Below are 16,200 nucleotides of genomic sequence, written 5' to 3'. Positions count from 1 at the left end.
GCTCTTGGACTCAGGGTCTGAGGAAGGATGGTTGTCACGGTGGTGAGGGTGGTCTGACTTGCTTGACTTGACCAGCTCTCATACTGTATCTAGCAGTTGCTTGGAGGTTGGTGGGGGTAGCACAGGTGGTTGTTTTGAGAAACAGGCAGGAAGCAGCAGTCTCAGTGTTCTTGGGGAGTTTGTCCTTCCCAGGGCTCATGGGCCTGTTGCCTTTTGGTGACAGTTGGTCAGCTTGGGGATATAAAGATGAAATGTGACCCAGTTGCTGCCCTGCCCTGCAGCTTACAATCCTAAGAAGTGCAGCTCACATGTCCTTGGGCAGATCCTTGAATTCTCCATAGAATTGGGAGATAGACTATCAAAGGTTCAAGTTAGAGAGACCAGGGAGGAGTTGGTGCAGTAGTGCAGATGGAAGGTCAGGAGGGCCTGAATGAGGGTGATTATTTTTTGAATGGAGAAAAGGGAATGTAAATGAGAGTTGTGCAAATAGACAAGCACAGATTTGGCATGTGATGAAATACAAGGGGTGAATGCCAGTGAAGAATTGAGGATGATACTGTTGTTAAAATAGGATAATGGCTTCTTCTATAGTTAAGAGGGAAATCTGAAAGAGAGGGATAGGTTTGGGGAAAAGGTATAGGTTATGTTTTGAAAGTGTTGAATTTAAATGCCTATTAAGGAATTTGGGAATAGATTTGGAGCCCCAGAGAAAGAGTAGGACTACATAGATTTTAGAACCTTCTGCTGGGGGCGGGGGGCGGGGAGAGAAGGAATTAAATTCATAGGAAGAGTGATGACATCGCCAAGTGAGATCAAAGAGAGGGGAGGGGGAAGGTAGGACCCAGTCTTGGGACACCCATAGTTAATCAGTATGACATAATCTAGCAAAGGACATCGAGAATGAGTGATCAGATAAGAGAAGGACAAAGATAGTGCATTGCACCAGGAAGAAAGGTCCTCCATGTCCAGGATACAGAGAGGTCAGGAAGAATGAGCACTGAGAAAAGGCCATTATGCATTATGTGTTTGCTGGAAACTTTGGAGACAACCGTGTCAGTTGAATAATGAAATCAGAAACCAGATTTCGGGAGGTTGAGAATCAAGTCAGAGGCTCCCAGTGCAGACATCTTTCTCAGGGAGTTTAACTGAGAAAGGCAAAGTGATATAGGATGATGACTAATGGGGGACTGGATCTTCTGAAAGGTTTTTAAGGATGGGCAAGACTGGGGTATGTTTATAGATGTCAAAGAGGAAAATAGAGAGGGAGAACTTAAATTTATAGATAGAAAGGTGGATATAGGTGCAAGGGGTTTGAGAGTTGTGGGTGGCGTTAGAATTAAGCTGGATCATGATAGAATTAAAATCGGAAAGGGAGGAGAGTATTCCCAGAGCAGTGGTGGAAGACTTGAAAGAGCTGGAGGTCATGATGAGGGTGAATTTTAGGTTTCAAAGGAGTAAGGTTTAGGAAGAGAGGAAATGATGGGAGATAATGATGAAATAAAGTAATTTTGGGGTTCTTGGTCATGGAAGTAATGGAGATGGGATCGAACCCCAAAAAGGAAAAGACCAGGTCTTTGGGATATGGACCCCAGAAAGGGAAAGCCCCTGGACTTTCCCACATGGTTCAGGTCCTTGGTGTTCACCTGGAGTAATCGGCCCTTCACATTTAATTAACTGCCCTTTCTTTGTCTGCACCTGGCCCTGCCCTAGACTGCCACTTCCTTAATTCCATCTAGACCCCTTCTATGTTCCCACAGTCTTCCTATAAAAGATCTATCTTGCCTCCATGAAAGTGCTCACATTCAGTCTGTCCCACTTCCCTATACAAGAGTCACAAATGCTCAGAGTCCTTAAGAGTCTGGCCAATGCTAATATTCCTTAAGAGCCTGGCTAAAGGGGTGGCTAGGAGGTGCAGTGAATAGAGCACTGGCCCTGGAGTCAGGAGGACCTGAGTTCAAATTTGGCCGCAGACACTTAACACTTATTAGCCATGTGACCTTGGACAAGTCATTTAACCCCAATTGCCCTGCCTTCTCCCCCCCCCTCCCCCCAAAAAAAACCAAAAAAAAAAGTCTGGTTGAAGCTCAGATACCTTAAGATAATGTGGCGTATTTTTAGAATCATGCCCACCTTCTATCAGTGTTCTAATAAACCTTGTCTTTGACTGAAAGAAGGCTTGGGTCAAATTCATTTGAGGCAGAATCTTCATCTTGCTATCTTGGGGTCCCAGGACCCCTAAACATCAACAAGAGGAGTAGATTGTTTGTGGAGGATGACCAGATGGAGGGTGTGACCACTCCTGTATTTAGTGGAGCAGACAGGTGGGTCAGAGATGTTGATTAGACTGAAGAAATCAGTTTGAGGTGTGTAAGGGAGAATCAGCATATATGTTGAAGTTCTCCAGTATCAATCAGATATTAAGTAAGCATTGAACACCTATTATGTGCTAAGCACCAGGGATACAGAAAGAGCCAAAAAGGAGACTTGCTCATCTTCCCCTGGGGCTTGGGGCCTGGGGAGGTATGAAAGAAGTGCCACCAGGCTTGAGAAAGGACGGCCAAGGAAGGAGTGTCTGGGAAGGCTTAGTGAGGACCTGAGGATAGGAGGAGGTGTCTAAAGTGAGGCTGTGTTTGCTAACTTTAGAGCTGAATTTCCCCTTGGGCCTTGTGGAAAGAAGTCAAGTCAAGAAAGGTCTGTGAGCATTTATTAAGCACTTACTCTGTGCCAGGCCCCATGCCAAGCACTGGAGATACAGATGCTAGCAGGGAGACAGTCCCTGTCAAGGAGCTTCCATTCTCATGAGGGAAAAGAACCCATAAAAGGAAGCTGAGTGGGGAGGGGGAGGTGTGCACCAGAGCATCAGGGATGCTGCCTGGCTTGGGCATTCTCTATAAAAGGCAGGTATAAGGAAGAACCAGACAGAGGAAGAAGCCGTTGAGTGCAGGGTACGTCCAGGGGGAGAAGTCCAAGGGAAGAGGTTTCTGTGGAATGCTTAATGGAGAAAGTGCGGAGGAACAGGATGTGTAGCCTGGAGAGAATGTGAAGGAGGACACTGATAGGGTAGGGCCAAGGTGGATGGAGAGGAGAGCTCAGACAGCAGGGACTGGGAAGGGAGAAGGGGGGGTGTGTGTAGAATTCACTATTCCTGGGATGCGGTGGGTTCTGACCAACCCCTCGGCAATGAGTCCAGGAACAAATTTGTTGAGTGGATGGATGGAATGTTTTCCTGAAGACCACAGGGGAGTAGGATTTTCAGGGCTTTGGCTAGCTGGGCTTCTGGGGCCTGATACTGATGTGAAAAGCAGAAGGCCCCTTCTTTTTTTATGATTCGATAGCTTTACTCTTATGTGTCTATCAAACTTCAATTGGCCTGAATACTTCTTCAATCAATTTCTGTTTCATTTTGTCCCTTTACTACTATTTTTATGGTGGTGGGAGTATTGTGTTATGACCCAGGGCACCTTGGAGAATTTAGATCCTCTGTAGTTCCTCCCTGAAGGCACGTGGATTTCAATTGGCCTCTGTACTAGCTATTTTCAAGTGGCTGGCAGTTGCTGTCCTTGGTGATGAAATCACCACTTAAAGAGATTGATATTTCATTTGAATTCTCAAGGAAATAACCACTAGATAAAAAGACTGAAGTTTGGGTTTCATTGTCTGAATTAAGCTATTGACACCAGTCTGTTGGACAGACATTCTTGGTCTTTTCTGGAACCTGCTTGAACCCCTAAGGAAGAGAGCTAGCCTTTAGTATCGTAATATCTTGAGTTCCTGACCACGAGGCAAAGGAAATGCTTAACTATTTTAATCACATTTTTGCATCTCAGAAAAAAATAAAGTTCTCAGAGGAAATGACGATGTCCTACCACAAAGGTTCTCTTATCAGTTGTGAGGTTGTGGCTGATAATGAATTGTCAAGATGGATGTGTGTAAAATGCAATGTCTGTGTTTTTTAAGTTGGGAAGGAAAAATTAGATAAAGCTGATAAAGGTGGAGTTATGGCTTTTGTTAGGAGACAGAAACCATTAGAGACTGTCATTGTTAGTTTAAGAATGTATGCTTGGGCCCCTCCCTGTGCCCCTAGCCAAACCTAAACCTGCCGGAATCATTGTTTGAACCTTTGGGACTCAATTTAAGAGGGTATCTTGAACCAGACAGTAAACTGTAGATGTTAAGACTTGCCCCCTTGATTTGTGTCCTTTTTTAAAGCTTGAAACTTCTGTTATGTTGAATATTGTTCCTTGGGTTGTTGTGGGCTTCCCCCTCCCCTTCTTTTCACATTTAACTTTTTGAAAGCCCATTTCCTGCCCTTCTAAACATGTGGCATTCCTTCACGTATTGTGTGTGTCCCTCTCTGCCTTTCCGTTGGTGTAAGCAATTCTTTCTCATTAGTAGAGGCAGAAAGAGCGTACCTCTGGCCCAAAGCATGCTTTACATACCTCATCCACATAGTACCCCTCTGAGGATAGCCATATCCATTATCCTTTCCTCCCCCTTCCTCCGCAAAGGGGTCCAGATGGTAAATGACTTCCAGAAAGACACCCAGACAGTTGGTGACAGGGAGTCAATGAAGGATTGAGTCTCAGCATGCCTCTGCTCCTCAGTGCTTCTCCCCTTGCCCAGATCTCTACACCCCTGTTTGCAGAGCAGGCAGGTATGTCTTCTCAGGGTCCCTGCTGGGTGCTAGGAATACAGAAAGAAGCAAGCCACAGCCCCTGTCCTCAAGGAGCTCACAGTCTAATTGGATTGATTAATCCAACTCAGGAAACATCTGTTAAATACCCATTATGCGGGAGGCTCTATGCCAATACTGGGAATACAAAAACAAAGAAAAATATAAACAATCCAAGAAGGAACAGAACTAACACTGCAGCATCGTGATGACTGAAAAATGGTTTCAGTTGGACAGGGCTGGTCGTGGTTAGACACCAAGGAGAGAAGTCAGGTTTGGTTTGAAACTACCTTGAAAATAGGCTGGGGGAAAAGTGGCTCTCCTCTTCTAATTCTGTAGTCTCTTCCAAAGCAGAATACCAAAAGCTTGGCTAGTTGCTGTGTGACTGTTTTTGTTGGCTTCCTGGGTAGGGGGAGAGGGTTTGAGTTTGAATTCTCACAAAGTCCAAGGGAAACTTGCTGTCATATTAATCAAGCTAAATTCTATGATTATGAATCCAGCTTAGAATCACTGTGGTAGCCTTTTTCCTTCTGAAGGAAGCTTGTGAACAAATGTATGTAACAAGTAAGAGGAACTAAGCCTCTCCTGCTGAGAGACCCCTTTGATGTCCCACATGTCACCGGGATCTGGGTGGGATGAGGCCAGGACTAGAACATGGCTCTGGTGTGTGGGGTTGAGGGGTGGCAGAATTTTATTTTAAGAAAATATGCTCGTGTGAGGAGGTCCAGGAACTGAGGGAAGCATCGGTGAGATGATAACTGGGGCACTCTTCAGCCCCAGACAGAAAGACTGAAGAGCTGTGTTCATGAAATCGTTCATAAGCTTCACCTAAAAGCTTTGTGGAGTCGCAATGGGGAGCCTCAATTATCCAGATGCCTTATGGTCTGCTCTCCTTTGCCAAAAGTAGGAAAGCTTGTAACATATTGCCTTGCTTTTGAGATAATATTGCCTTTCCAAAAGTGGAGGAACCAATGAGGGAAATTGTCTTCAGGATCTGAATGTCAGCAATGAGGAGGAAATGATTGTTGGGACTCTGGTAGCAAGTGCCTTTCTGCAGTAAAGAAGACTGCTGTTGTCCTTGATCCCTTGTTTTCCACAAAGACCTCAGGATGGTGATGCCTGAATTGGATTTAAGTGAGAGCTGTGCAAAGTCACCTGCCTCACCTGAGTCTGTGGCAAGACGGAAGTCCAGATGACTGGTGATGGCCCAAGGAAAAGGAGAGAAATGCCAAGTGTAGTCTGGACATACAGCCTAGATTTTGGAAATATAAATTTCCAAAGATAATGGGATGGGACAGGTAGAATTCTGGGGACTGAAATTCTGTAGGGAAAGTCACCCCAGGATGACTCAGCACTCAGAATAAGAGCCCAGGAGGATAATCCCAACAAGATGGTGAAGGGAGTCTTGATTGGAACTGAACTGACTAAAGATACCAGTGTGGATATACAGAGACTCACTAGCTCAGTTTAGATTTTTAGGCACCTTGTAGTGAGTGCCAGGCCTGGAGTCAAGAAGACCTGAGTTCAAACGTGACCTGAGACACTTGCTAGCTGGGTAACCCCAGACAAGTCACTTTACCCTTTTTGCTTTGGTTTCCTCATCTGTAAAATAAACTGAAGAAGAAAATGGGAAACCCCTCCAGTATCTTGGATCGTGAAGAGTGGGACCTCACTAACTGACTAAATCAGAAAATGATAAGGTTGGGTCTTGGAGAGTGGATACAAAAGCATGGCACAGCCCTGGAAATTAATTTTGAGAATTGCTCAATTTCAGAATGAGTAGAAGCTGGCAAGGAAAGCCAAGGATAACAAAGTATGAGATGTTTTGTGTAATAGGGGAAAAAATGAAGATCCAAAAGGTGTAGAACCTTAGCTCGGAGTAGATGCTGTGATGAGAATTGAAGAAGAGAGAAAATAAAGCTGTTAAATTCTTACACTGATGCATTTTCTCTCCCAGGTGTATTGGGAAAGTCAGAACAGAAATGGTAAAAATGGGTGACTAAAATAGGTAAGGAGCTAAGAGGTTACACCTGTGGCTGTCTTTGAGTTCAGGGCCACAGATTAGATGAGCTATGTTCTTGGATTCTCCAAGAACTAGAGTATATGACTCCTGAGGCCCTGGCAGTGAACTGGCAAATGCCCCAATGTTCAGAAAAAGGAAAAAGAATGGAGTCCTCAGTCTGCAGGTCGGTGAGCTTGACTTTGCTTCCTGGCAGAATTCAAAATTGTTTTAAAGAATGGTTCATAAATACCCAGAAGAGGAAGCCACGATGAACAAAGAATCAATGTAATTTGAGCAAGAAAACAAGTTATGTCCCATTCACCTTATTTCCTTTTCTGACAGTTATGAGTAGATAAGGGGAGATATTAGAGACATTGTTTACCTAGATTTAAGCAAAGCATTGACCAAATCTATCATGTTATTTCCCTGGAAAAGATAAAGAAAAATACCCTAGATTAAGTGGATTAGGAATTGAGTGAATGACTAGGCCCAAGAAGTAATGGTTAGTGTAGAGTGTCCAATGAATCTGTCTGTGTTTGGACATGCATTTTAGACATTTGTTTCTGTGATTTGAATAAAGACATGTATCTCATGCTTATTAACTCTAAGTGACACAAAACTGGAAGGAAGATAAGACGCTACATTACAGGGATAAGATTCGGAAAGTCCCAGACAACTTAGAATGTTGGGCCTGATTGAGTTTGGTGAAATTTCATAGGGATGAATGGAAAGTCTCGAACTGTAAAAATTCCAAAATGAAGGAGGCATGGTGAGATCATGCTTCTCTTGAAAAACATTTCTGGAGATTTCAGTGGTTTGAAAAGCTAGGATGAATCTATAATGTGCTTTGATGGCTGGGAAAGTTAATGAAATCTTAGATCTGCAAAAGAGACATAAAGTAACCAGGACTGCTCCGTGCTGGGGAGTTCACGAGGAGTGCTTTGTTCACTTCTGGATGCTGCCTTTCAGGAAGAATGTTGAAAAGATAGAGAAGGTTCAGGGAAGAGGGTACCATGACAATGAAGGGACCATGCTGCTTGTGCGTCAGCAGAAGGAACTGGCTATGTTTGGCCTGGAGAAGAGAAGATTTAAGGAGAGGACCATGGTGGCTTTTTCCAGCTGTCACAGAAGGACTAGATTTGTTCTGTGTGGCATAGGAAAGTAGAATTAGGCATGACTTATGTTGTAAAGAAGCACATTTAAACTTAAAGTAAGAAAAACTTCCTAATAATTAAAGTCATCTAAGAATCCAGTCTGCTATGGTAGCAGATTTCCCCCTCTTTGGAGGTCTTTAGGAAAAGAATGGAAGGTCAGCCACTTGTTAAGCACGTTGTGGAGTCCTGAGGTCAGACTCACAGAATCAGGGCCATTCAGCTGTCCATAAGGATCATGGAATGGGGCTGGACATTGACTCAGAAATGACATGTGTCCATGCTGTATGGCATTTTCCTTCCTATATTTGAATCTGGTTCAGTGGCACTGTATTGTGCTATGGGCTCGGGGGCTGCATGTTTGGCCCTTCTCTCAAAGAGGGGATTCTTTTTTTTTTTTTAATTTTTTCATATGCTTTATTAACTTATGATTTACATCATTCATTTCCGCCAGATTTTGAGTTACAAATTTTCTCCCTGTTTTTCACCTACCCACCGCCCCAAAATAGCAGTCCCACAGGATATCCCCTCCTCCAATCTGCTCTCTCCCATATTTTCTCCCATATCCCTTTTGACCTTTCCAGTGGATCTCTATGCCCCAGTGCCTGTATATCTTATTTCCCAATTACATGTAAAATAGTATTAATAATAGTATATATATATATGTATATATATATATATATATATATTTGATTTTAAAACTTCGAATTCCATATTCATTCCCTTCCTCCCTTGTCACCCACCCTTACTGGGAAGATAAGCAGTTCAGTATAGGTTGTACATGTGTGGCTAATGCAAAACAATAACATAGTAGATATATTGTAAAAGACTGACTATATTTCCCTCCCTCCTATCCCACCTCCCACTTGTTCTATTCTCTACTTTGATCCTGTCCCTTTTCAAAAGTGGGTGCTTCCAACTTCCCTCCCCCCCAGCCTGCCCTCCTTTCCATCATCCCCCTTCTCATACCCTTCCCCCCTACTTTCCTGTAGGGTGAGATACCCTATTTAGTATGTATTTCATTCCCTCCTCAAGCCAAATTCAACGGGAATAAGGTTGACCCATTCCCTTTTGCCTTCCTGTTCTTCCCCTCCATTGTAACCATTTCCCCTTGCCTCTTCTATATGAGATAGTTTACACCATTCTGTCTCTCTCCATCTCCTCTCATTATATTCCTCTCTCACCTCTTAATTTCACCTTTTAAGTATCAACCCTTCAGGTTAAATTGGTCCTGTGCCCTCTATCTATGTATACCTATCTGTACACATATATACACACATTCACATATGTATTCATATGCCCATATACCCTCATATATAGACATATATATACACACACACACACACACACACACACACACACACACACACATATATATATATATTTCTATCCCCTTCAACTACTGAGAAAAGTTTCATAAGTTACCATTATTGTTTTTTCTTGTAGGAATGTTAATAGTTCAACTTCGATAAGTTCCTTATGATTTCTTTTCCCTGTTTACCTTCTCATGCTTCTCTTGCTTCTTGTATCTGAATGTCAAATTTTCTATTCAACTCTGTTTTTTCAGCAAGAATGCTTGAAAGTCCTCTATTCCACTGAATGATAATATTTTCCCCTGAAACATGATACTCAGTTTTTCTGGGTAGGTGACTCTTGGTTTTAATCCCAGCTCCTTTGACCTCTGGAATATCATATTCCAAGCCCTTCAATCCCTCAGTGTAGAAGCTGCCATTCCTGGGTTATCCTGATTGTGTTTCCACAATATTCAAATTGTTTCTTCCTGGCTGCTTGTAATATTCTCTCCTTAATTTGGGAATTCCGGAACCTGGCTATAATATTCCTAGGAATTTTCTTTTTGGGATCTTTTTCAGGAGGTGATCGGTGGATTCTTTCAACCTCTGTTTTGCCCTCTGGTTCTAAAACATCAGGGCAATTTTCTTTGAGAACTTCCTGGAGGATGATTTCTAGGTTCTTTCTTTGATCATGGCTTTCAGGTAGTCCAATAATTTTTAAATTCTCTCTCCTGGATCTATTTTCCAGGTCGGTGGTTTTTCCCATGAGATATTTCACATTGCCTTCTATTCTTTAATTTGTTTGTATCTGTTTAACAGCATCTTGATTTCTCATAAAGTCATTAGCTTCCATTTGCTCCAATCTAATTCTGAAGCCATGATTCTCCTCATTGAGCTTTTGAGATTCTTTTTCCATCTGGCAAATTCGGCTTTGTAAGGCATTCTTCTCCTCATTGCCTTTTTGAGCCGCTTTTGCCATTTGAATTAGTCTATTTTTTAAGGTGTGATTTTCCTCAGGCAGGCAGTTGACTCTCATTTCGTAATTTTCTTTCATTGTTCTCATTTCTCTTCCCAGTTTTTCCTCCACTTCTCTTATCTGCTTCTTAAGGTCCTCTGTGGCCTATAACCAGCTTATATTTTCCTTTGAAGCTTTTGGTGCACAAGTTCTGACTTCACTGTCTTCCTCCTGTTCCATGCTTTGCTCCTTTTTGTCCCCAAAATAGGAGTCTAATGTTGGAATCTTCTGTCTGCTCTGTTTCCTTTGCCTGGTCATGTCGCCCCTCTGTCACTTGACCCCTGGGCTTTTTGCCACAGTAGGACTCTGCCACCAGACAGGGGAGCTTTTGTCCCAAATGCTGGGGTTTTCTCAGCTGCCAGAGGTATTAGATGGGTGCCCTCTCTGAGGTCTCCACATGCTCTTGCAAGTTGGACACACTCCCCAGGACTCCACCCTAGACAGCAATCCAGATCCAAGCAGGTTAAAGCAAGAGCGATTATCCCTCAGAGTGGTGCTTGGTCCCCCTACACTCTGCAAGCCAGGAACCAAAGCTGCCACGTGGGGCTGGCTGGCTGTGCCCTGGGGGCAAAAGCCATGCATTCCCACTTACTGGGTCCCAAAGTCCAGATTGCACTGACCTCTCACTTTGTCCTTTGCATCTATGTGTTGATAAATCTGGAACTGGCCACAGCTGCTGGTGATCTGGAGTCCCTCCTACTGGTGGCTGGTCAGGCCTGCCCTGGGGCTAAAGCCTTGGTGTGGGGCTGGGCTCTGCTCAATTTGCTGGCCAATTCCTGCCGGCCTGCCAGGCTGTCCTCAGCGGGACATTAGCTTCTCTGTGTCATTTTGTGGGTTCTGCAGCTCCAAAGTTTGTTTAGAGTCCCCTTTTTACATGGATTGGGGAAGGTGGAAGCTGGAGCAGCGGGGAGGTCCTGCTTCTACTCTGCCATCTTGACCCAAAGAGGGGATTCTTGTCAGGTATGTTTTGGCCTCAATGAAGTCCTCTCCAACTCAGAGATTCCTTGTATCTGAGGGGAACCCTCAGAGCAGGCAGAGTAGGCTTCCCCCATAAAAACACAATCATCAAAATGTTGATCAGTCTGACCTTAAACGATCATTAGTGTCAGCTCAGGGAGAGATATCTGTAGACTTCTTACAGTATGATGCTCTGCCTGGCTTGAGCAGTCCTGACCTGTAGGTTCCAGTTGTCTGTCAAGGGCTTTGCTGTGTGGTCCAAGTCTTTTCTTTGCCTTTGAAGAAGAAGATGTTGATCTTTGTGGCTGTCTCGAAACAGTACTTAAAACTGTCCTCTGGAGCCTTATTTGTGCTTTGGGGACAGGAATGAATGCTTTCCATTTTCACTTTTAAAATTGACTGATGCTCCTTTCATTCCAGTGTCTTTCCTCTGTTCCTTTTTCTTAATTACCTTTTCTTTCACGGTAATCAGACATCTCCCTGTAGTATTTTCTTTTCACCATAATTTTGCAGTGGCCTTTATTTTCTTTTAAAAGTTGTTTTGTTTGTAAAAATATATTGGGACTGTGGGATTAGGTTAGTGCTGTAAAACTCATATTTGGACAGAAAGTTCATTTTGGGTGCTTATAGGGTACATATCACTGAGGGACTTGAACAAACAGCATAGAGATTAAATGTGATTTCTGACCCAAGGGAGCTTAAAGTCTATTGAAGAAAGTGGGACAGATGAGCAATCAATTTATATAAAGATATAACAATATATGTCTATATGCACACAGACATATGCATACTCCCATGCATGTATGTCGATATATTGATATGGATGCATATGTATATGTGTGTATATGCATATATGTACATATGTATCTGTATTTAGAGCAGTGCCCTGAGGGGAGAGATAGGAAAGGGATCCTGATATTTCTAAGGTGGGATGGAATGGGAAAGGGGATGGATTCTTAACAAGGAGGAGGGCGGGGAGGGAAGGAGGAGATAGTGGGGCAGAACATCTGAATTTTTTCAGGCAGTCAGTCAAGACTTAATGAGCAACTACTGTGTGCTAGGCACTGGGCTAAATTCTGTGGATACAAAGAGGCAGCCGGCAGCCCTGCCCTGAAGGAGCTTAGAACCTGATGGATATTGTGAGATGATGATGGGGGGAGACAGGGAAGGTCTTAGCAAATGGCTTCGATTTGGGGCAGACTTATGAGGCAAAGGCATCAGCTGTGAAGGTAGTGGGTGGGGGTCATAGGAAGCTTGAGAAGAGATGAGACTTGAATGCCACTGGAATCAGAGGTGGGGGCTAAATATGAGACGCCAGAAATGCTGATTAATTGATTGAATGTTATAGACTAGAGAAAAGCATCAGTATTCAGTCAACACATCACATGTCTTTTATGTTCTGGGCACTGTGCTGAACACCAGTCCCTGCTTTTAAGGAGCTTCTAGTCAGTAGTCAGTGCGAGAGCCCGATGGAGCCCAGCCAGGAGAGTGAGAGATGTTCTGAGCTGAGCGCCTTCTTTAGGGGGAGGCTTTGAGGTTCATGTTACAGGGGCAGGAGGTAGTGATGGGCTATGAGGACCAAGGCTGATGGGATCTTTGGGGGTGATGAGCTTCCTGGGCCACGATGGAGACATTGAGCAGGATTTTGTGGGGAAGATGACTTTTAAAATGACTTTTAACAGGAGTGAACAGTTATGTCAGAGAAGGAAACAGTGCAACTTAAAGAAGATTTGTGGGACGTGCTCAACTTCCTATGCCCATAGAGTGACCAGGGCAGAACTGGCCTGTTGGCAGGTGGAGATTTGGGTCTGGACATCAAAAGAACAGTCAGACTTGGAAGTCATCTGCACAGGAATGCTAGGGAAGGCCATGGGAGCCAGTGAGGTTGCTTAGAGCTAAACAAGTAGAGAAGCCCAGGCCTTGCCTTGAGAAGCCTTTGTTCTATGGAACTGGGAATGGTATCAGAAACCATTCCATACCTTGTCTTTCCATAGTGCTTTTAATTGCAGAAGGCAGCATGGCCTAGGAGAGAGAGCTGAACTTGGGGTTCACATGACCTAAATTTGAATTCTGGCTCTGCCACTTGTTATCTGTGTGACCTAGGGCCCTTTGCTGGCCTCATTTTCCTTATCTGTAAAATGAGGGGGTCAGATTAAATGAGTGGCCAAGGTCTGTTCCAGCTCCAGGTCTACGATCGAAAAAAAACCCTTCCTTTTTTCAGAGCAATTTTGCATGAATTATTTAATTTCACTTTTTTTATCCTTCTTATGGTTGCCAGTACTTCCACTTTACAGATGATGGAGCTGAGGCTCCGGGTGCCCAAGTATTGTATTTTGTCCGTGGCCATGCAAGTTCCTGACTGACCAGGAAACATCATTTCTCCTGGCTTCTCATCTAGTTCGGCCTTTGTTTGTCTTATTTCAGTGCTATGTCTAAGTTAGATGTCCGGGCTATCATCTTTGGGTGTTACTGCCAAGTTGTTTCTTTTGAAAAATTTAATCTATAATTGTTTTCTGAGTCTAGACTCTCTTTGTCCCTGTTGAAACAGAAAGTCATTGTGACCTGTCCTACCTGCAAAGATGAGCATTTCAAAGGCAAAGTCATCATTTGTCCTTCTAAAATGACCTAGTTCCACGCCAGTTGACCAGCTGTAACTTTACCTTAATGTGATCACCCGTTTTCTGATCATCACAGCAGTGGCATTGCCTAAGTCCACATTTACGTGCCTAAGTCCACACTTTCCTTACTGTTGACTTATCACTCTCCTGACCTAAGAGTCCCCAGGATAGTGCTGGAAAGGAGCTTCAGAGACCTTTATGTTATTGCCTTGTGCTCACCTCATGTGAATCTTGTGTCAGGTGCCCCCCTTCCTGGGCTGGGACTTGGCAGATCTTTCTGGGAGCTGGAGATCAGCTTTGATAATTCAGTGAATCTGTGACCTCCAGTTGTCTACGTTCTACCCTGGGTCCCCAGCCTGTGTTCTAGAAGACTTTCATTTACTTTACAGTCTCATTTATCCCTCACTGACCCTCATTTTCTGGTCACATATCTCTTTGATAGCACACTTTTATAAGTCCTGTGAGATTTTTGGTTGGTAAAGAGTTGCTACCTATTTCTGCCCCACTGGGCACCTTTCCATTGTGCTTAGGCTGATCTTCAACTTTAATTCTTTGGAGACTTTGGTATTCTATCTCTTGAAGCCCTAAGCATTACTGAAAAAATGTGAATACCATGGGTTTTAGTTACTGGGAGAAGCTTGGGATCATGAAGAACATTGTATGGGATCTTCAAGGCAACCCAGCCTGCTGTCTCATCCCTGCCCTTCTGTCTTTAGTGGGTCATCTATGAATAACACGGGTCCAGTATGTGTGTACTGAGGGACCACATCCATCCAACTGCACACACACCCTACTTTTGTTTGAACCTTAGATATTCTTCATTTATTTCATTCTTTCTGTTGAGTGATCATTTAGGAGGCCCTGTGATGTCCTAGGGCTTTACAGTCAACACCATGCTCTCTGCACGCAGGCACACATGAAGGCTCTGAGAGAGTCCTTAGGGAGCTTATCACTTTGCTAGGAAGAAAAGCCACAAATGGGAATAACTACAATGCAAAGCAGTGAAGGTGTGTTCGATCGGGGATAAGAGGGTAAAGAAATCTCTTGTTCCTCAGTTGATTTATGTAGGGAAACCTTCCATTTGGATGAAATGTGTTCTGGACACTGCCCCCTGGCCACGAAGGTCAAGTCTAGATCAGCAAACACTTTTTAAATGCCTATTTTGGGTAGAACATGGCTGTATGCTAGAGGAGATGCATATATTAGATGGAAATGATTTATAGTGAAACGTTGGATGTTAATGCAGTGGCTCTCGCCAGTCATGGCTTTGTCAGCCTGCTTGCTAATCTTCCTCTTGTTTTTATTTACAGGTGCCGGGGGCCCAAGAATTGGTGGACTTCTCTCCTGTTTATCGATGTTTGCATATATATTCTGTGCTGGTGAGTCCTCATTAGACTCCTTCTTTCTCTGCCTCTCCACCCTGGACTGTGTACATGGAAGGCCTTCTCAGGTGTGGGTAGTTTTTCTTTAAATTGTGAAGATGTAGCAGAAATAGGAGTGATTGTAATGGCGACAGTGGTGTTCATGTTCTCCACACATATGGCACTAAGCAGTGAATGGCTTGTGCATAGACACATAGCTGAGAGATGTCAGACCAGGTGAGTCTTGCAGCCTCTCCACGAGGCCCCGCTGCCTCTCAGTTCTGGTACCAGGACTCTGACTCCTCCAGTCCTTACCTGCTGTGGTTTGATCCCTTCTCTTTTCTTGCCTTCTCTCTCTGGACGTATATTTGTCATGGCACATATTGTGACTGAAATCATTACCTGACTCATGTCCATTAATAACTGATCCCACTATTAGATTTTCTCTTCTGAGAAAGGTAGTTCCATAAAACATGACATTTATTTTCTCTCCTGTGTTCAGGGTGCTGGGCCAGGCACTGGCAATTTAGCTACAAGATGTGGTCCCCGGCTTCAAGGATCTTTCCATCTAGTGGCAAGGAGAAAGAACCTTGTCCACAAGACAATGGAATAAATGTCATAGAAGAGCAGTACATTTCAGACGGAGTGATTGTTGGTCTGTTGGAATTTTTGAGAGATTAATTTATTTTTACCAATAAGACTGATTATAGATAAAACAAAGTGAAAAAAGCAACACCCAGCGTGACAACAACAGCAAAAGCAACCCCAAGCTTCAAATCCTGTAAATAACAAGGGGCAGTCACATTTTAAACAGTGATTGCAAATGATTCTTCATACATCGAACCCTCCTGTTATTGACCAGTTGGTAAAAGGAACAAAAGCCCATGCACATTAACACGAACAAGGGAGCAGCCACATTGTTCACTGCATTTAATATTAGATATGTCTCTGTTGTTGCTGTTTCCCTCTGCTGACATCATTTAAAGACTGTGTTGGGGTCTACTGTAGAAATCTCCTTGGAGTTCCGGTGTTCTCCGTGTTGGTCCTTTCTCAGGGCGCGGTAATTTTCTCTTACATTCTTGTATCACAGTTTATTATAGACACTGTCCAGTTACTGGATACCTAGTGGTTC

The 16,200-nt window shown here is 43.6% G+C and overlaps 1 protein-coding gene across 3 annotated transcripts in view; it reads left to right on the top strand.

Annotated features, from left to right (window-relative positions):
* Window positions 1–16,200, top strand: part of EXOC6B (exocyst complex component 6B) — a 624,130-nt gene that overhangs the window by 253,255 nt on the left and 354,675 nt on the right. For all 3 annotated transcript variants that reach the window (XM_069066557.1, XM_069066565.1, XM_069066574.1), the window contains exon 8: window positions 15,018–15,086. In XM_069066557.1, coding sequence (XP_068922658.1) covers window positions 15,018–15,086 — 69 coding nt within the window. The remainder of the gene's footprint in view (window positions 1–15,017; window positions 15,087–16,200) is intronic.

Source organism: Petaurus breviceps, unplaced genomic scaffold (assembly GCF_028583685.1).
Source record: "Petaurus breviceps papuanus isolate PSGF00001 unplaced genomic scaffold, PetGlider_PUasm1.0 139, whole genome shotgun sequence".
Lineage (NCBI taxonomy): Eukaryota > Metazoa > Chordata > Mammalia > Diprotodontia > Petauridae > Petaurus > Petaurus breviceps.
Note: the sequence above shows the minus strand (reverse complement) of the source record. Positions and strands in the feature narration are given on the sequence as shown.